The 21,377-nt window shown below is 55.1% G+C and overlaps 1 protein-coding gene across 1 annotated transcript; it reads right to left on the bottom strand.

The window, feature by feature from the left end:
* Positions 1–329: 329 nt before the first annotated feature.
* On the bottom strand, positions 330–20,484 carry TERT (telomerase reverse transcriptase). The gene is made up of 16 exons (XM_090276251.1): positions 20,266–20,484; positions 18,873–20,151; positions 15,127–15,322; positions 13,662–13,842; positions 12,585–12,764; positions 11,689–11,847; positions 9,624–9,719; positions 8,946–9,031; positions 8,565–8,678; positions 8,181–8,252; positions 6,263–6,451; positions 5,625–5,751; positions 5,000–5,061; positions 2,602–2,726; positions 1,769–1,906; positions 330–1,238 (listed from the first exon to the last, which is right to left on the bottom strand). The coding sequence occupies exons 1-16, from the start codon at positions 20,482–20,484 to the stop codon at positions 1,135–1,137; spliced, it is 3,327 nt and encodes a 1,108-aa protein (XP_090132377.1). The 3' UTR covers positions 330–1,134.
* Between the last annotated feature and the right edge of the window lie 893 nt (positions 20,485–21,377).

Raw genomic sequence — 21,377 nt, 5'->3', positions numbered from 1 at the left:
TGAACTGGAAACTTGGGGGCATAGCACCCCCTGTATGTGCAGTTCAAGCCCCAGGAAACCAAGAGCTCGGGTTGAAATCTGCTGCCTCATGAGCCCCAGGTCACCTCTGAGCTGAGCCGGTGCAGTCAGCTGCAAGCACAGGGGAGTGCCGGGCTAGGGCTCTCCCACCCACTGTCCTGCTGCACCTGCCCCATGGGATTTCCCCTTCCCACTTACATACCTACCTCCCTCCTGCCCCAGCCCCACCCCAGGAAACTCCCTCCAGCTGCCACTAAACCAAGGCCCTATACACATCAACACTCATGCTTTTATAATTATAGATAAGAGTGTTTATGCAGTGTATATTTTAAAACAAACCTAAGAGAAATATTTAAAAACTGAGAAAACAATCAACAAAGGCTTTCTCTCTGCAGCTCTCACCCTGTCACTGGGGTGATGAGGCAGGAGTAGGAGGTGGCGCAGGAGGGCTGTGTGCTGAGTGGGGACCAGCAGAAGACACCGGAAGTGGGTGTGGCAGCTGGGTGAAAGGCACTGAACACTTGTTCCCAGGATGCCCAGCAGGGTGTGGGGACAGGCAGGTCAGAAGCATGGGTGTGGCTGGGCCTCAAACGGCTGACTGGGCCCTTTGCTCCTGCACAAGTTCAGCAAGGCATGGACTTTGAATGCAGCTGGGGCATCACACAGAGTGAGTGCTGCTCCACTGAGTATGGGTGGCTTGATTCAGGAAACCATGCAGATCAGCAGGAAGGAATCCACACCCACCCACCACTTGTGGGCCATCACTCCAGCCCAGGGAGTCCCTAGAGCAAGGAGGGTGACAGAGGTCCTTGAGACTTTCCTTCTAGATGCCAATGACCCAGCCAGGCTCTCCTACCTGCCTCCTCCTGGCAGCAGGCAGCTGAAGGATGAACCTGTCAATAGAAAGTGGCAGCAGGGGAATGGGCAGTGTTTGGGGGCAGGGCAGGCTCTGCATCCCTGAGGATTTGGGGGCAGACCCCCTCCAGGAAGCAGCCCAGCAAGAGCAGCCTGTGTCTTGGGGTCTCAGGGCACAGGGGACAGATTCTCTGGGTGGATCCAGCTGGAATGGGGCTCGAGGGCCTGGAGCCCACCCTGGGCTGTGAGAAGGGCTGGCTATCAGTCCAATATGGCCTTGAAGTCTGTGGTCAGGGCTGGATCAGCTGCAGCCTGCAGGGCAGCCAGCGTTGCCCTTGGAAGCTGCCGGCACAGCTGCGCTTGGGCTGCAAAGAGATGATGGTGATCAGACTTCCTCCCAGAAAAAACCCAAGAATGTGCTTACGACAGCCTCGTGGGCCTGATGAGGGGCCAGGAAGAGACAGGTTGTGTGCTGATCACCCACTGTGCGCAGGTCAGGCTCCAGGTGCCAAGAACTTCAGCAAGAGGCACTTACCCGCATGGCCGAGGAACGAGAGGGACCAGTAAGAATGTCAGAGCATGGCGGGGGCGGGGGGTACAGCCAGGACACAGGCTAGGGGTGGGAGGACACACAGACCAGTGGGGGCTGGATATGGGAGGGAGACGGAGAACACAGTTCCCAAGGGAAGTGTCATCCTTGGAAGTGAGGAGTGAAGAGGTAGAGCGACTGAGTGGGCATGTCAAGCCCCCCAGGTAAGGGAGTCATGACCCTCCAGTCACCTGCACCTGTCACCTGGGCGGTCCTGTCCCCACCACTCCTGTGACTCTGACACAGAGGGACCAACATTCATTCACTCAAGGACAAGAACAGGCCTTGCACGTGCACCAAGCTTACCGGCCTGGAGTGCTCCCAGGAGACACCTGTAGGTGGCTCTGTGATGAGACAACTTCAGCAGGAAGGCGTGGAAGCACAGCCACCTGGTGGCTTCAGAAGGAAATGGGCCTGCAGCACCCTTGGTCCCCAGGGACATCCCTGGGGGACAACACAGGAAGAGGCTGAGACTCTCACTGGCCCCTGCCCCAGCGCTTGTGCTCCAGTCCAGACACCTGGGTTCCCTGCCAGGCTGAGTGCCGGAGCAGGGTCTCAAGGGCAGGGACCCAACAGACAACTTCATTTCAGGAGCTACCCCAACCTCAGTACCCCAGAATTCCAACAACTGAAATGTTTTCAACTTCTCCCAAGAAACTTCCACAAAACAGAACTAACAGTCAGGTCTGTCGACCTCAGGACCACAAAGTACGGCCTGAATGCAGACTGATTGGAACTGTACATGACGAAGTTACGGGGAGCGGAGGCAGGATGAGCGGCTTGCACAGGTGTCCCTCCCTCACTGAGACAGGCAGGGGCTCAGGCCCAGCCTCCTCTTGACTCCTGGCCTGGATTTGTCCAAGTGCCCCGGGCACCACAAAGAGGTGGCCCTCAGCCAGTCCCTAAATGTCTCATCATGTTCTAATCGTGAAGGATGTCTGCCCACACAGCCAGCGGTGGGTGAGATGAGGTCAGCAAGCGGTTAGCAAGTCAAACCGTGGAGAGACGTGTCCAGAGACCAGCTCTCTGTCTCCTGTTACACTAGGGCCGGTGCTGCTCCAGCCTCAGGTACCCCGTGCAGTGAGCACCCAGTCTGCCGGCACCACAGGCCACCCCAGCCCTGGGTCACCTGCACGCACCTGTGTTCTTGGCTTTCAGAAGGGCATAGCAGCGGGACGCAGTGTCAGAGATGACATGGAGGAAAAATGAGGGGTTCTTCCGAACATGCTGATTAAATGGAAGCTGGAGCACACAGGCGTGAAACCTGAGGGAAGATCAGGCTTATCAGAGGAAAGTCCCCTGGATATAATGTGTGCATCGCAGACATGTATATCCATAGGTGCAGGTATGCATAGGTACATGTACATTCAGCTTGTGTACATGTATGTGCATGCACCAGTACCCACATGTGCATGTGACCACATGACAAACCCCTTGCCGGGTGCCTTGGGCTCCTGATCTTGCCGACTACCTAAGCCCCTTCTGGAAAAAACTTTCCTGTGTGTCCATCCAGCTGGTAGGCAGGCGGAGTCATCTTCCTTACTTAAGGGAGTGGGGAGACAGACCTGGAAACAGAGTCGGGGCCACACCACTGGCCTGGAAGTGTAGGTACCATGTTCCGTGGGTGGAAGACCCTCTCCCAAACGAGGGATGGTGCTTAATGCAGAGTGAGGTGAGACCTCCACTAGTGGATACTGCATCTCCCAATGACTCCAGCCTGAAGCCCACAGTCATTCAAGAGCTAAGCCTGGCAGGTCCCAGTCAGTTGGTGCCTGGTAAGTGTCCTGGTCTGAGGGCCAGGCAGACTCCCCCGGCCTCACCCGCCTCAGCCCTGGCTGCTGTGTCATTACGGTCCAGCTTGACGTACCTGACTCCATGGAGGGCATGGGGATCTCAGCCCTTCTATGTGCCTAACCTTCTATATTGGGAAGCAGCTGACATTCACGCCCGTGGCGGGGAAGCCAGCAGCTCTGCAACCACTGACGCTTTGGGACCGCACACTCTGACCAAGGAGTGGAGAGCTGCCCAAGGGTGCCTGCCCTGCACCCAGCTCTCTCCAACAGCCCCTGGCAGGCAGGTAACTGGGGCCAGGGCCCCACAGAGCAAGGGGGTCCATTGCTGGGGACACAAGGGCAAGGCTGGGCTGAACCCCAGAGCAGGGTCTTTAGCAGGTGAAGTGATGTGGTCTCCAGGGGTCTGGGGCTGGTCAGGGGCCAGTCCCCCACTGACTTGAAAGCATCACCCGACTGCTCCTTACCCCTGAGGGCCTCCGAGAAGGGAGTGGGTATCACAGCCACTTTGTTGTTAGCTGGGAATGGCCCGTGGGCACATCCCCATTTATACCGAGCACATTTGCAGAGGTGTCATGGCATCTTGCATACAAGAGCACATGTGCATGGGGAGAAGATGCAGGTGAAGGAAGAAACAACACAAAAAGCAGGAGGTGCCCACTGAGTGCTGGGGCCCCTGGACTGAGCACGTGGGCCCCACGCCTTCCAGACACCAAGGGAACAATGGAAGCGTATGCATGGTGCTCTGGCCCTCATGGTTCAAGCACAGGGCACAGGCCCCCTGGGGCTGATGAAGTTTCTTGGTGACATTTAACAGCATTTCCTCTGAGAGCCCCATCCAGTTCCTACAACTTTGCCTCACAGCATGGGCATAGCCCTGGGTAATATGAACTCAGAGGCTTGAAAAAGATGCCTGGCTCCCCAGCAGCAGGGAGATGGCTGCAGGCCCGTCATCCATCCCATGGCTTACAGCCACTGGCCCTGACTTTGGGCAGAATGCTTTCTCTGTGGCAGATCTCCCTGGAACCCACTGCAAAGACTGGTTTGTGTCCTAAGGCTGGACAGGCAGGTAGCCAGGCTAATGTTCATCTTCCTGAGGGATGAGCACAGCCTCACAGTGGAACAATTAATGTTTTCCCAGCAAAAACTCAGGCACAACCAGCAAACAGCTCCACAGTTATTCACCAGTTCTTAGCAGGTTACTGCGGAACCGCTGAGGACAGAGAATGTTCCAGAAGCACAGCTGGGCCTCAGCACAGACTAATGCGTGGAGCAGGAGTGGTGACTGAGCTGTTTGGGAGTCACATACCAGAGCCCCTTTCTGGGGTGCACTGGAGGGTTTGTGGCCATGCATGGTTATCTGTACCACTCTGCACCCTCTGCTCTCTGGGATCCTCTCCACTAGGAGACCTGCCTTCCTCGCGCCCTGGAGCTGTTTTCCTACAATCCCCTCCCCACAGCAGGACAGGCTAGTGCACAGGGACGCAGGGACACATCCGCCATGCGGGCCTCCTGTCACCACCTGGTGAGCAGGTACAGGACCTCCAACAAAGCAGAACCTCCATGGACACACAGAAAGAGGCAGCCTCTGCTGCTGAAACTGCTTTCTCATAAACTAAAGGTTTCCACATTAAGATCTGGGGAACCAGGGAGAGGGCGCTGCCCCTAGGTTGCAGGAAAGCAGGGCCCAGGCACTGTGTGGCTGTGTGTGCTCCCCTCCCCGTGATGGCGCAGCCAATGAGCCCACCTGTAGGCTTGCAGCAAGAATATCTTGTAAACATTTGTGTAAACCGTCTGAAGGCTGTTCACCTGGAGCCAGAAGGAAAGGAAATGTTGGAAATATGTCTGAAATTTACATCTCTTACCATTGTCTCTCTATTGACATCCCACCGCATCCTCCCCGGTGGCCCCTCACTGCCTGGGGTCGAGTAAGGACTCTGTGGGGCCGTGAGGGAACCAGGCAGGAAGGGGTGAGAAGGCGAGTGCTCAGAATGGCTAGGATGACATCCTGGGGCCCTGAGGCTCTAAAGCCTGAACCCACCAAGGCCTTGGATCCCCATAACTTGCTAAGAGGGGCCTCAGGGTGGAGGAAGATGGGGCTTGAGGGAGCTAGATGAAGGGGCCCTTGATACACGTGGGCATACATGCACACTTGCATGCATCTATGCACACTTCCATATGTACATACTCACACCCATATGCACGTATACCTATGCATTCACACACATGCATGCTCACTCACACATGCACACACACCTACATACCTACACACACATCTGCATACTCACACAACAGGACCTATAAACCAACTTCTGCATGTAGACTGAGCAGCAGGCCTTCTGAGCTCTGAAGTCTGCTGGCTGCATGCTCACCTGCAGATCCAGAAACAGACTGTGACATTTCAGCCTCAATACTGCAAAGAGCTTTCGATGCATGCTCCTCCCGGGCTTGAAGCCCTGGCTGAAGGTGAGACTTGCTCTGATCGAGGTCTGGGCATAGCTGCAACACAAAGGCAGTGTCCCATGACACACGTGTCCACCTCACTGTCACACACAGCCTACACACCATGCCTGGAAGAGGACACCCACCCTACATCCTCTTGGCTTGACCCAGCTGACATGTAACTCTCCAAAGACGGACAGTTATGACACATGTCACACCCTGGATGCTATCAGCTTTAAACATCTTATCTTTTAATTTACTTATTTTCCCTTTATTAAATATCCTTTGAAAACAGTTTTAATGGCAGAATAAGATTTCTTCTTGGTGTTATGTTCACATCTACCTGCTGCGGTCCCCGAGTATGCCATACAATTTCCTTTTATCAAAAACACCCCAGACAACTGCTCATCTGGAAAGTTCCCTCACCCCCACAAGACATGCTCCAGCCTCGTCTTGAGGGGGAGAGCATACCTCAGTCTCTTACCTTTTGGGACCACAGCCTCCTGTTGCACACAGCAGCAGGATTGGGACTTGGCCCATCCATGCACACCTGGCCAGGTGCACTTACCTGGAGTAGTCGCAGAACACATCCAGGGTCCGTGTGTCCAGCAGCAAGCCGCACCAGGGGAACAGGCAGTGGGCTGGCAGCTGCTGGGGGGCTGCGCCGCCCAGGACATCGTCCTCCACAGCGAAGTTCACTACTGTCTTCTGCAAGTTTGCCATGCAGCCATACTCAGGCACGCCCTTAACCAGGGTCCTAAAGCAGAGGGGCCACATCAGCCACTAGGAAGAGAGGGACACCACCCATGATCTCAGAAGTACTGGCTCGATGCTACATAAAACTCCAAGGCAGAGGGATCAAGGGCTGGCACTGAGGGGCGGCCACACCAACTCTGTTGGCCACCAGGCGCTTGCAAAAGCTCTGGATGACCGATGCTAATGACCAGAGAACAGGCGGCCACCAGGAAGGGCAGAAGCCATTGTAGTAGGGGAGGGGACCATAGGGCTGAATCCTCAGCAGATTCTGCATGACCCTGTTCACAGGTAAGACAGGTGAGCAATGAGCTCAGGTTTCTGGCTAAGAACCGAGAAAGCCCAGGTGGGAGGGCAGGCAGGGCAATCACTAGCTGTGTCCACTCAGAGGCCACAATCCCCAGGTTTGCTGGGGTATTGGTAGATGAGATCAACATGTACATTCAGCCAGCCTTAAAGGTTAACTTCCATAGAGGAGTGAGCACACACACCGATCAGTGGCAGGGCCCGAGGGCAGAACCGGGTGTCCTGAGAAGGAAGACCTCAGTGGGTGGCAGCCTGAGCTCCTGCCCTTCCTGCTGCTGCATGTGGATTTCAGACTTGCCTCGCCAGTCCCCAGTGTTGCATGGGCTGACCCCCTGCAATAACTCTGTACGCGTCCCCAGCTGTCCAGCTCCTGGGGGGGAACCCAGCGTATACACTGAGCCGCCTCCCTGTCCAACCCCCTCAGAGCAGTGCTTTCCCACAGACGTGCCAACAAAGAGGCCATGCCCTGTCTGCGCTGTCCCCTCTGGCAGCCACTGGCTATGTGTGGTCACCAGTGTCTTTGAACATGGCTGGTGCCTGAGGACCTGGATTTTCTGTGTGATTTAACTTGAATGAATTTACATTCGCATGTCATCCTGTGCGGGGTTACTGTGTGCAGCAGTGAGGCCCAGCACATCCCAGCAGCACTGCACACCCTCCAAGCCCCGAGGACTCCCTGGGGGCAGACATGGGGGTTTGGGGTACGTGGATATCATCAGATGGGTTCTCCAAAGACAACCCTGCAACCAAAGCAAACTGCCCCTCAGGCAGAGACACTTCTGAGGGTTCGGTTTTATCATTCTCTTTCCTTGGAAAACCACCGTGAAACAAGCCTCAGATTCCTGGGGCCCTGGAAGGCCCAACATTCTGCAGGCCACGTTCTAAGGCAAGGATCCCTGTCTGCAAGATTGTAGTTTGAACACAATGAACTGTAACACCAACACCCCAGTGATCCCTGTGCATTTAGCAAGCACCGCTTCTCTGTCCTCTCCCAATGCCCACCGCAAAGAAGAGTGATTCCATGTTAGAAGCTGCAGACAAGCACAAAGGGCTGGCTCCTGCTCCCCTTCATGGGCACGGCCTCCCGGAGGAGGTTTCGCTGCTCCCTCCGCTGTCCAGCACATTGCGTGTGTGTAACTTCCAAGGAGCCTCCGGGGACTCAGACCAGCCCAGATGCCTGATCCCGCCTGCTCCCTCCCTCTGGGGACACCTGAGTCCTGATGCTGTGTTGTCAGCTCCAGGCCCCTGCTGTGCATGTCCAGGTTCCCAGAACAGCACGACTGTGCCACATGTCCTCAGCAGAGATGTTGGGATGCCGTGGGAAGCTTGGGCATGAGGTGAGATTACTTCTTATGTGAGCAAGGTAGGCTGTATGTAACCACAGAAGCACCTGTTGAGACACACATGGGGTGTGTGCAGGCCCTTACCTGAGAAAGGCTTTCGCTTGTGTCAGATGAGGGGTGACCAGCAAGAAGTCGTCCACCAAACGCAGGAGCACCCTGATAGGGAAAGGTGCCTGAGAAAGGGTGTTAAACACCTGAGTTCACACACACAAGAAGAAAGTAACCTGTGGGACTCAGTACTGGCTGGGGACAGAGGGCAGGGGCCCTGCAGTCAGGCCAGCACAGCCATCGGCTGGGTCCTCTGGAAACACCTCAATCCCCAGTGCACTGGGAGTCCCCACAGTCTACAGGTGAGGCCTGCTCACTCTCTCCAGGGAAACCTCCCATGATGAATGGAAGCCCTGTCTGTACCAGAGCCCAAGAGGGGGCAAAATCAACCAAGGGGACCAATGACAGGGAACCTGTTACCCGTCCTGCTGGAGCCCAGGGAACACCCTTCTCTCCATGTCTCCATAGCACAAGCTGCACAGCAGGGTGGACAGGATGGAGCCCTGGGGGATCCCTTGACATTGGACGTAAAACCTGGGGAAAGACGTGGGCAGAAGTGTGGAGCATATGCTGTATCACAGACACACGTGCAGACCACACACACATGCAGACACACTGCACAAACCACATAAACATACGTGCAGACCACACACACAAAGACCATAGATCACATGCCACCCCTGCTCGGGGGGGGGGGGGGGAATCAGGATCTGTCACACCCACCCATGAAGCCCCACCATGAACTGTCCACATGTGGTACAACCCTTTTTACAAAGGTGGCAGCAGGCAGCCCTGACTCACTTGCCCCCGATCCTTATGACATGGTTGTGCACCAGGCGCAGGAAGAAATCGAACAGGCTGCTGCTGGCCTCGTTCAGAGAGCAGCTCTGAAAAAGCAAGTGGGAGATGCGTGCGAGCAAGCTGGAGACGCCAGCAAGAGATGCGTGGGGACTGAAGGGGTGGGCGGTAGCAGACCAGTGGGGACAGCGTGGGTCATCTGTGGCTCTGGCGGGGCTCAGACCCATGGCTGCTGGCCCAGGCGGCTTGTGCCACACACTGTTACTGAGGCACATGGTGGGGCCCTGGTGGTCAAAAGAAAGGCGTCCGGAGGTCTCAGAGTCCTACTTGCAAGATCAGCTCGACCCTAAAACTGGTTCTGCAAAAAGGCATAAACTCAGGAACAATCTCTGCTTACGCACAAGAAAAACGGGTTTCCCACCTGATGGGTCAATTCAGGATAGGTCTATGGGTCAAATCCAACGGGTCTTCCCTAAAGGAAGAAGACATGCTTTCTTTTGGCCTCAAAATCAAAACTGAAGGAGAAGATGTCTTTAGTAAATCCTAACAAAGCAGCTGAACAGCAGCACAGAATTCAGCGAGGCGGCTGAAGGCAGAACAAGTCTGCTGGCTGAGGAGGGTGGCCTCCCCACGCCCATGGCCCTGCCCCCAGCAGTGTGCTGGGCGTCTGCTCTCACCAACCTGCTCAATGACCACAGCATCCCTCAGCGAGTTCATCTTCTGTAATTGCTGCACAAACTGTTTCATGTAAGGCTGTAGGTCCGTGAAGGTGGACACCTGCCAGCAAAGAGAACAGGGTGGTGAGACAGGTGGATGCCTCCCTCCGCGGGCCCTAGCCTGGGCACCAACAAGCATAAGTCACATCATGGAAGACAAAGGCAGGAATGGGAGAAACTGAAGGAGGCTCCACCATGCAGCCTGTGTTCAGAAAAGGGAGAACAGAGATGCTGGGGAGCCAGAGAGTGCTACAAAGTCATAAGGACATCACCTCCAGTCACCTCCCCCATGACCACTACACCCATCGATAAAATGCAGACGAGAGCTTCTTAGGGGAGCTGGAGGCCGGAATCAGGTGGACTTGCTGGTCCCAGTCCTGAGTACATTCCACAGTCTCTTCCTGAGGTCTGTCTAACCAAGGGAGGTGGAGCTCGAGCAGAAAGTGGGGGGCTATGACTGAAGACAGTCAGGTTTCAGGGCCATCAAAGCAGCTGGGATTGAGGGTCAGGTCCTGGGAGGAGGGGGCTGCAGAGAAAGGAGTCAAAACTATGAGTGATTTCTTTTCCAGTCCTGGCCAAACTCCAAGGTCAGGAGCTCTGGGGAGGCTACTGGAAACCTGGCAGAAGTGACACTGGAGCCGTGGCAAGTGTGGTCGCAGCAGTCACCTGGGGCTGAGGGGGCTCAGGGGGCCGAGGTGAGCCCAGGGCCCCCAAGGGCTGCATACCTGCTCTCAGGTGAGACAGCAGAGGGCCACAGCAAGGGAAGGGGCAAAATGAAGGAGACCAGTCCCATACTGTTTAAAGATGACCCTCGCAGGATTAAGGCCGTCCACCTCTCCAATTGTCAGGACAATATTATCCTCTCTGGAGGAAAACATTATGCAGAACTTGTTTTAAAATTTTTTTATTTAAAAGTCTGGCATCTCATGAAAAAAACAAAACAAAACATGCTAGAGAACAGGCTATGTGACCAAACTACATGTGAAACAGGAGAAACAGACACGCTTGAGAAGAACCCACTATGGGAGAGGTGGCTATACATTTAGGGAATTTTTAAATCAACAGATGACAGAGTCAATAAAATAGGGGAGAAGATGGGGAATTTTACCAGTGACTTGGAATGTATGAGAAAATCCACATGCCATTTCTAGAATTGAAAGACAGGATAGCTGGACTTAAGAATTCAGTAAGTGGATTTAACAGAGGATTAGAGACAGAAAAAGAGAAGATTAGTGAAGTGGAAGGCAGGTTCATGAGAAATCTGGATTTAAGCAGACACAGAGCAGGTTAAATATACCATACACAAAAATTAATTCAAAATGGACCCTAGACCTGACTGTGAAAGCTGAAAAAGTAAACATTTTGAAGGAAAATGTGTAAGAACGGCATCACGACTCGGGGGCAGGTTTCTCAAACGGAACACAGTTGCAGCCATAAAGGATGGAGAGCACAGACTTCTTTAAAATTAAAAACGCCTGGTCATCAAGACTTCACCTGCGACTAAAATGGCGAGAAAAACCAAGGCATACACCTGACCCAGACATACAAAGATCACTCACAAATCAGCAACAACAGTAGACAGCCTGTTACAGAGTGGAAAGAAGGCTCAAAAAGGCATTCGCGTGAGAGATGCCCATGTGAAGGGTGGATATGAAAGGTCATCCCTATGGTGTAGCTTTGGGAGGGGCTGGGTGCCCTCACTCCCCAACATGCTCATGACAATTGTTCATGCCAGGCCTGGGCTGCTGGGGGGCAGCCATGGGGACACCAAAAAAACACATGTGTGGCTCTGCTGCCACCTCCTTGCACAAACCCAGGGGCCTTGTGAAGGGACAGCAGGCAGGAGTGGCTTGAAGAGAGGACTGAATGTGACATGAATAAGCACATGAGGATGACAAGGATGGAGGCACCTCCCAGACTGGGAGCGTGGGATGTGCCTCTCAGCACCCATGGGGGAGCGCCAGACTGCAGGGGCAGGCGCATCCATGTCATGGACACACCTCCTCATGGCACACACCCATGGGTCTTACGTGTCTTTTAAAGGACTTCCGGATGTGTCCGTGGGCAGTCTTCTGGACCACAGCATACTGGCGGAGGCAATATGTGTGCTCTTGGGGCTTGATCACATTGGCGATCACCTCCACCAGCCGGTCCTGAGGAAGGGTGTCATATGCACCCGTCACATCCACCTACATGGATAGAGATGTGTTTACAGGCTGCTCACACAATCACCATGGCCCCTTGCACCCTGGATCCTATCTGTTCTGCCCTGCTAAGCTGAGGTCCCAGCCTGTCCTTAGAAAATCCTAGGGTGATCAGACGTGGCAGGACCAGGAAGCCCCTGAACACCCTTCCCAGCCATACATACTCGCCCCATCGTGAGGCTCTTGCTGAGATACTCCCACATCCCCCAGGCTGAGCATCACAGGGTGGCTCTGGGTCCCTCTCTCCACACCCCAGACAGGGACACTCCAGGGTGGGGCCACGTCTCTCTCTGAGTGCAGGCTGATGAGCAGAAGGTCCCTGGCAGATGGCTGGGGCTCTGGGCACCCTGGCTTTATGAACCGAGCCAGGTGCATTTCCTTCTCAGGGAGATCCCCCACACCCTGAGCAGGTGGCAGTGTTATAGCTTCCCCAAGAGCAGGGGCCCCTGTGAAGCTGGGATGCAGAGCAGCAGAGTCCACGCCAGCAGGGAAGGCTCAAAGCTTCTGCCCTGGAGGCCAGGTGCTCCCAAATGGAGATGAGGTTGCCTGCCCTCCCTGTTCCCAAAAGTCTGCAGCTCTACCGCAGGCACCTAACCCTGGCAGACACAGGCCTGAGGAGGGTGGCCCCACCCAGCATCCTGGCCAGAGCCCAAAATGTGGAGTCACCTGGTGGGTGAGCCTCAGGGTGCTAAGTGAGCTCACTGGGGGTGAGGGGCACCTACCTTGACAAAGTACAGCTGGGGTGCTGGGTCTTGGGCCCGCATGCGCAGCACAAAGGCACGCCAGGCCCTATGGATGTCATCCATGCCCAACATGGAGGCGCCCAGGAGGTCAGGGCGCTGCACCCGCTCGTAATTCAGCACACTGAACAGTGTCTTGACTTTCGAGGTGAGATGCTGCACCTGCAGAGCCAGTCCAAGATGGCAGCATTGTCAGAGGATGCCCCCTGCCAAGGGGACCTGGGGCCTGGCTGCCTCCATCCCACCTATGGGGCCCAGGGACAAGGGGAAGCTCTGCTTCTGCAACCTGCCTCCCCACCCCCACCTGGCTTCCTTCAGATGCTGAAAGGGACAGATGATCAATTCGTCCAGGTCCACCCCAGGCCCCAGAGCATCCCCAGAGACCCATCCTGGAATCCCAGAAATGCAGAATGGAAAAATGCTGAGTAGCTACCCGCAGGGCCATCTCTCCCACCTGGCCCCCACCCTACTGCACATGGAAAGGTGTGCTTCCTCCTAGGGACCCTCCTCCCCCACAGACGGGGAATTCATATTTACTCACAGACCAAAATAGATCCCTAATCCACATAGACAGTTTCCCTTTCTTTTTGGGGGATACCAATAAGGACTAAATCACTCCCAAATGCTCTAGGGAGGCACTCGGAAGGGATCAGAACTGCTGGCGATACAGAGATGCCACAGGAGGAAGGGGGTGCTAACCACAGGATGGGTTCTTACAGGGTCCGGGAACCTAGAGGGGAGGCTGAATGGCTTAGTTCTTTCTGTCCCTGCATCTTGGGGAGCAAACATCCCTGGCGCTACGGCAGGACGACAGGTACCATGTCAGTCCCTCATGTCACATATCCAACTAGAGAAACTTGTGGGTTCCTGGAGCCTGTTTAGCAGCTTCTAGGGCTGGCCTTCCTATAAGCTCCTTCACTGGACCCAAGAACATGGCCTGTCCATGGCACTCTGCCCACCTCGCCATGCCCCGCCTCCATGCCTCCCCACCTGTCTACCTGGATGCCAAGCCTGGGGTTTCAATGCAGTTTGCTTAGAAAATGAAACAAAGGTGGTGACCTTCTTGTCCCTGCGGGAGGCTCTGGCTCCCATAATGTAGTCCATGTTCACAATTGGCCGCAGCCCACTGGGCTTGGGGAGGAAGCGGAGTCGGGACATCAGCAGAGCGGGTCTGGCTTCCTGATGTCGCTTGACTTCGGCTGCTGACAGTTCGCGAAGCTGCACCCTATCGAAGTGTTGTCTGAAACAGAGAAAGAACCTCATGGGACATTGTCCGGCAGCCACAGAAGAACCCATGGGTCAACGTGTGGAGGTGCCTGTGCCCATGAGGCTGCACCAACCCACTGACCAGATGCTGCTAGAGCACCTTCTGTGGCAGGGGCCCAGACACCTGGTTCCCTCTGGTACAGAGCCCTGGGTAGTGCAGGCTGGAATAGGACAGAACCGCTGGGAGAAAGACCCCACGTTCTGCCACATGGAATGTGCAGGGGAGCCACTTCATGCCACCCACAAGGGTCAGAATTGTCTCCCTAGGCACCTCCCAGCTCCCTGCCAGTCTTTCCCGAAATCCCCCACAGGGAGGGCCTGAGGCTGAGAATGCTCCCTGGGTTCTGGCCCCAGTAGTGAAGGGAGGTTGGAGGGTGCAGCCCATCACCAGACTTGAACACCCAATGGGCAGGGCAATGGTCCGCATGGTGAAGGTCTAAATGGCCACTTCAGATCACGTGCCATGAATTTCTAAAAATTATTAAACAGGACACACTGTGCATCAACTCAGACCCATGAAAAAGGCTTCCAGGCACCCTATCAGGAACGGGAGGGCTGGGACCGGGCTCCTGGTTCAGGACTCACTGCCTTCCTTCAGAGACGTGTTGCTCAGGGTAGGGTTTGACCCAAATGTGCATGGAGCATAGGAGCCCTGATCTGGTCACTTCAGGGTCCTTGCTAAGCCCTCTGAGGACACAAGGCACCTTGGCCAGGCGAGGAGGAGGGCTTTGGTTTCAGACTGTCATGCTCCTAACCCTGAGGGATCCCAATCCAGCTTGCATCTGCCACCACCCTGCATAATGGACCCATAACAGCTGCTCACCAGCTGAGACAATCCACACAGAGGCAAGTCAATCCTCTGGAAGTTCCCGCCTCAGGGTTCTGCCTCACAGCAGACACCTCTGTCCCCAGACACTTCCCACAGTGAGTTGTTAAAAAGGTGACACAAGTCCCAGTTATTCTGTGTGGATTAAAATAGAACCTGACCACACTCCAGGGATAAGTGGTTTTCTTGGACCCTTGTTCCTGATTTCAAGACCCTAGAGATCATCTCGCTCAAAGCCCTGGTGCTACAGGTAAGGAAAGAGTGGCTCTGGGAGTCCATGCCAGTGCAGGACTCCTGTGGGCTAGGACGGCCCCTGGCGCAGCTGGGTGAGGGGTCCTGGGGTGGAGGTGGGGTGCACAGGTTGCCCAGAGCAGGAACCAGGGCTGCCTCTGCAGATGGGGGGAAAACAGGCTGCGCAATGGTCTGTGATACCTGATCCCAATGCTTTGCAATTGGCTCCAGACACTCTTCCGGAAGAAGAAGAGCCGGTTCTTCTGAAATGTGGTCTCCGTGACATAAAAAAAGGACTTGAGCAACTCGACCACATATGTGCCCATCAACCAGCACAGGAACTTGGCCAAGACTGCTTCTCTTAGACGGTGTTCTGCAGCCGGGACAAAGTGACTCCCTGGAATGAGAGGCATATGCTCAGCCCACCTGCATGGCCCCTCACGGCAGCCATAGGCCTCATGAAATGGCAGGTCTGGACTAGATGTGCCCCACATTCTGGATCTCGTGGACTCAAGCAGAGAAAGAAGTCGGGCCACCTCATCAATGACGTGTCTACTAACTGACTGCATGTTGAAGTGGCAACATTTTGGATATATTGGGCTTTAATAAAACATATTGTTAGTTTTACCTTTCCTTTTTACTTTTTAAATGTGACTACTAGGACATTTTAAATTATACACGTGGCTCACGTTCTAGTTCTATTGGGCAGTGATGGTGTGAAGTGTCACCACTTGTCCTGCTGCACAGGCAGAATGGAGAATGCAGAGGCATGATGTTTAGCATCCTCACTGAGCAGCAAGATCCAGAAATGCCTGGGGTTCTTCAGGCTGGACAACCTGGTGAGTGGTGGCAATCACATGCCAGCTAAGAGGTGCTACATGCTGTGGGACTCTGAACACACATCAAGACTGCTGTCCTCCTCTGTGGACATTCTGTTCTGTGAAACATCATGGGAAGAGGACCATGGGTGTCACCGCGCCGCCACAAGAGCCATGGCACAAACAGACACATGTAAAGGAGATAAAAGGGATCCAGAGGCAGGTCTGGGAGAGAAGATAGGATGGGGAACAAAAGGAGAGGGGGATAAAGCTAAATACACATTAAACATGGAGAACAATGACAGTGTCTAATTTGAAACATAACCAGGCTAGTGGGGGGACAGCATACACGTTGAGGTAGTGGCCAGATTAAAATATGCTAAGGCCCTGATGTTGCTCAGGAGAAGGGAAGCCACTAAGGGAAGAGAACAGAGAATATAAGAAGAGTGAAAACAAATCGAGAGTCTCCAGGAAAGTGGCAAAGATGGTCGCACTGGATCAAAAATAAACTTAAAATGTCAGTGATATGCTATTAGTAAGACATATCTAAACTATGTAGATATGAAAAGGTTGAAAATAAAAATTAAAGAATGACAAGTGTTACAACAGGTAAACACTAATGAAAAGGGAGCCAGTGCAGCTGTTCTCCAATCTGTTAAAACAGATCTTAAGGTACAAAGAATTAGTTGACATTCATCAGGAAGATAAAACTTCTCAAACGTGTGCATACCTAATAAAACCATGCACACACTGTCAAACAGGAGGAACTGGACAAACCGCCCCAGTGAGACAGATAAGCACTTGGCCTCAGAAGAACACGCACAGTTCTCATAGCATACAGCAAGTCTGATACAGCAAACGCAGCCACCAACCCGGGCCTCCAGGACACAAGGAGCACTGGTGAAGACTGTCCATGCACAAGATGACAAAGCAAGTTTCACATCACTGGGGTTACTCAGACCACTACACACCTGAGCTGGAAATCAGGAACAAAAACATAACTTAACAAGTCCATTCATTTGGGAAGTCTAAAATATATATCTAAATAACTCACTGGTCAAAGAAGAAATGACAGAAGAAACTACAAAATACTTAAATGTAGCTGATATGAAAACATGGGCAACCCATCAGAACACAGGTGCAGCTGAGCAGGACCACAGGAAACGCACAACCAGACACCCACCTGAGGTCAGAGGTGGACAGAACAAGCCTGAGAGTAGAAGGATATACCCATCAGAAAAACTGACAGGATTCAAAACAAAGCCCTAGGAAAAGCTCCACCCAGACTCCACTCTGAAGGTGAAGGACTTGGCAGGAGGGACACACTTGGAAGGCAGTTCAGGAAAAGTGATCCTGTGGTCAAATGTTAGCGGGAGGCAGGGTACAACCTATGTCAGCAGCGGGTATGCCCACGTTAGGGGACAGTGTTGCCACCAGCCCAAGGACAGACCAGGGAGAGGCAGTGAGTATGCACGCAAGGAGCCGTGGCAGGTCCTGAGTTTCCGTCGGGAATCTGTTGTGAGATGTCTTTAACAACACTCTGCAGCAGATATGGTCAGCTCAACAGTCTGGCCTCTGGGGACAGTGATCAGGTTGCTGATGGGAGTCAACAACAATGGTCAAGACTGGGCTAGACAGAAACAAAGGAGCCTGGACGCTGTCAATGGAGTGCCCGGAAGGGCAGATGGCCAGCATAGAGGAAGGGGCATCCCAGCAGGAGAGGGTGAAAGGAGTGACCATAGACAGCTGTGATCAGAATAGGTGGCTCAGGGGCCAAGACTGTCCCACACATCAATTATTCAACCAGTAGGCAACTGGCATGGCCCAGCCACAGAAAGAAGCTAATGCCCAGGGAGTGAGCAGGGACACGGTGGAGGTCCCAGTTGCCTGGGAAAACACCAGCTTGGCATCGGGCTTTGTTGTAAATGGAGGAACAGAGGCACAGAAGTCAAACACTCCTTTCGCAAGGCAAGCTGCAGCCCTGAGTAAAATGAGTTGTGTGACAGCTAACTTAACTGAGCCTGACTCGTTTGAGGGTCACCCACACTGCCCACAAGGTCCGTGGGTGTATGAGTCATGCAGTCTAAACAAGTTGTGGAGATCTGCTGTGCAGTCCTGCTTACACTCAGCAATGTCGCTCTATTCATGCAAACAGTGGTTAAGAGATAGATCTCATGTTATATGGTGTTTTCCATAATTAAAATGAAATAAAACAAAAAAATAAAAGTTGCTGTCAAATCACCTGGCCCTGGGGTCTTTTGGGCATCTGAGAGGGTGTGCCCCACTGATGGACACCATGACAATTGGTATCTTTGGGGATGGGGAAGGGCATTTTTAACCTCCCACCAAGAGGCTGTAACATACATCTGGGTGGGCAAGCCTGGCTTTAACTGAGAGCTTTGAACCATTTTTCTTCTAAAAGTGCTAAATGTCTCAGGAGTTGGGGGTGGGGGGTTTCAAATAGCAAAACTTGGGTCTGTTCTCATGGCTGCTCCTCCACCCCAGGGAGCAGGGAGAGTGGCTGGTTCTGTCTGCTCCTGGAACTGGTATGCAGATGAGGAAGATGCTGGCCAAGAAGGGGCTGAGTTGCGGTTGGATCGGAGGAACCTCATCATCAAGCTCAGAAGACCAAAGGGCCTGGAGAGAGGGACACCGTGGGCCAGCTTGGCAGAAAACGTCCTGCAAGTACCCGCAGCAGCCATCTACTTCCCTGACACAGGAGAGCGTGCTGCTGCTCCCTCCGCTCCCTGGTGATCCTTTCCTTCCTAAAGATGGGGCTAGGGTACTTGTGCAGGAGACAATCTTTTTACTCGTTCAGCTGCCCTGCCCTGGCATAGCACCTGCACAATTGAACTTAAAGTTTGGATCTGTATGTTGGTTGACTGATGCATCCAGGAAGCTGGAGCTTTATCACCCATCCCCCAGCAAAGTGGGTTCTAGCCCCAACCCGTTTCTATCAGCAAGGCACTATTTCATGGTGATAAACATGGACGTCAAAAAAGGGATTATAGATAAGGTTCGAGAACACTCGTGAATTTTCAGATGCTTTCATCCTGTTGCCACAGGCTGACCCCACGTGACCTATCTGCTCATTGTCAGGCCTGCAGGTCACTACACCCACTTCCTTACCTGGGTTTCTGCACAGCCAGGGGCAATCCTGCACTTTCATCTTCCAGGTCAGCTCCTGACGGGAGAGCTTGGCATACTTCCCCAGAAAGATGAACTTCTTCACGTTTTTCAAGAAGCGGCGCTCGTTGTGTCGGGAGCCCCAGAGGCCTGGCGGCACCAGTCGGCGAACACAGGCCCGCAGGAGCCCGTACACTTGCCAGGGGCTGCTGTGCTGGCGGAGCAGCTGGACCAGGCGCTGCGGGTCAGCATCCTCCGGGACAGAGACGCCGACTCCACTGCACCCCTTGTCGCTGGACCCCACTGCCTCCGGGGTGGCCGCGGCCTGTAACGGGCAGTGCTTCCGGAGCAGAGCGCCATAGGGGCACCGTGCATGGTTCCCAAGCAGATCCCGGAACAGGGGCCTCATCTGCCAGTAGCGCACAGGCAGGCGGCGTTTCTTGTGGGAAGCCCCAGGCTGCAGGGGCTTTGAGTCCAGAAAGATGGTTTCCAGGAGTCTCCGGGCCCCGGTCAGGCTGGGCTGCAGAGAGTTGAGCAGGAAGGAGGAGCGCAGCCGTTCCTTGACACCCGAGCAGTAGAGAAACTGCTTGGTCTCAGCGACCACTCCGGGACTGGGAGAGGCCTGGGGACTTGTTGGCCAAGAAGATGGGCAGCCGGCCTCGTGTTCGCGGCCCAGCAGTGGTAAGGGGCGTCGGGTCCTGCGCGGCTCGCTCTTTCCAGATGCGGCTTCTGGGGCGGCTCTGGTAGGCGTCACCGTGCAGAAGTTGCTGGCATTTGGCCCCCTATCCGACTCTGGGATCGGGCCGCGCCTGGGTCTCTTTGTCTTAAGCGGACTTTCCCCAGCATGGCTCCGCCGCCGCCTTGAGCGGCAGCCCAGGGGTACACAGGCCTCCCCGCCGCCGCCATTCCAAGCCTGGAGCGTGGGTCCCAGGCCTATCAGAGTCCCTTTTGCCTGTCTTGTGGTGCAGAGGTCGTAGAGTGGTGGCCCGCATACCTGGTAGGCGCAGCTTGGGGCCACTAGCAGATAGAGCGCGCAGCGTGCCAGCAGGTAGGTGAGCACGTCATCGCCCACGCGGCACAGCAGCAGACCCCACGCGCCACTGCCTCGCAGCGTCTCGGTCACTGTGTTGGGCAGGTAACTGCACACATTAGTCGTGAAGGCCACGGGGGGACCGCTGTGGGCCCCATCCAGCAGCGCAAAGCCAAACGCCAGCACGTTCCTTGCGCCGCGCTCGCAGAGTCTCTGCACGACCCTGGCCACCAGCTCCTTCAGGCAGGACACCTGCCGGGGAGAGGTCCTGAGTCGCTGGGAGCCGAAGCTCAGTGGCATCAGGCCTTATGTCCCACCTACCTCATCCCACCCCGCAGGCCCGCCCAGGGTCCCCGGGCAGCTCACCTGGCGGAAGTCCGGGGTGGCGTGGGGCGGCTGCGCGTCCCAGGGCACACACACCAGGCACTGGGCCACCAGCGCGCGAAAGGCCATCGGGTCCCCGCGCTGCACGAGGCGCAGACCCTGGGGACCCAGGCGCCGCATGAAGGTGTCCAGAGGCAGCACCTCGCGGTAGCAGCCCCGCAGCAGAGCGCGCACTGCACGGCACCGGGGCGCACGCGGCATCGCAGACCTGCAGGGCCCCTACTTGCGTTAATCAGATGCGACTGCCTGGCGCAGCGAGGAGGGGTCCCAGAGGAGGGCGGTCTGTGGAAAGGAAGGGGCGGGGCCGGCGGGGTCCAGGAGGAGGTGGCGAGGCTGGGGGAAGGAGGGGCGGGGCCTGATCAGGCCGAAGGGGCGGGGTCGCGCACGATGATGGGTGCTTGGCCCTTTACTTTCCCTCCGGCCCGGGGTGGGGCGTCCCTGGTGTTGGCGTCAGGTGCTAAAGAGGCCCCGCGTTATACCCACTGCACAGCAGCACCGGGCAGCCCCCCGACCCGTGTGCCCTGCGTCCCCTCCCAGCCTCACAACGAGGGTCGCACAGCGCTGGGGTTACCCCAAAGGGCCCTGGCGGACCTGGTGCACTCTGCACTCCTGGGGGAAATGACTTTCTGGTTTGTCATTTTCTCACGTGGGGCGTGACTCTGGCACAGAGGGCTGCCCTGGCGTACAGTAGAGGGGTTTGGAAAGAGCAGGACAATATATAATGATGTGCAAAGGAGAGACTGGACCCCACCACTCCTGTCAGGCAGGCCTGGGGGGATCGAAGGCGCAGGTGCGTCCTCAGTGGGCACCCAGTGGTGCTCCTGGAGCTTTTTTCAATGCGGGAAGTGGGCAATGGCAGCGGGCAGCAACAGTACGCGCACACTGACTTGGTCTCCTTGGCCAAAGCCTGTAGGTTCTGTTGGGTTTTTAAGGTTTCTCTTGTTCTGATCATAAACCAAAAACCCAAAATCAATTCCCTATTAATCACGCATCTGGTGGGTCTGCCAAGAAAGGGAAGAAAGTGGAGCCACAGGCTCCCTGCACGGCACAGTCTGTGGGTTCCTCACACTTGCCTGACCCCTTCATGTCTGAGC

This window comes from Furipterus horrens, unplaced genomic scaffold, assembly GCF_987537825.1.
Source record: "Furipterus horrens unplaced genomic scaffold, mFurHor1.1.pri manual_scaffold_5, whole genome shotgun sequence".
Taxonomy (NCBI): Eukaryota; Metazoa; Chordata; class Mammalia; order Chiroptera; family Furipteridae; genus Furipterus; species Furipterus horrens.
The sequence above is the reverse complement of the archived record's forward strand: the minus strand, read 5'-3'. Positions and strand labels throughout refer to the sequence as shown.

What these genes read in the sequence shown, in the direction of transcription:
- TERT (XM_090276251.1), bottom strand. Translation starts at nt 20,484, where the DNA reads ATGCCGCGTGCGCCCCGGTGCCGTGCAGTGCGCGCTCTGCTGCGGGGC. An exon ending in GTCTGTTTCTGGATCTGCAG is followed by an intron (nt 5,062 to 5,624) that starts GTGAGCATGCAG and finishes TTCTGGCTCCAG; the next exon opens with GTGAACAGCCTTCAGACGGT. An exon ending in TCTGAAAGCCAAGAACACAG is followed by an intron (nt 1,907 to 2,601) that starts GTGCGTGCAGGT and finishes GTTGTCCCCCAG; the next exon opens with GGATGTCCCTGGGGACCAAG.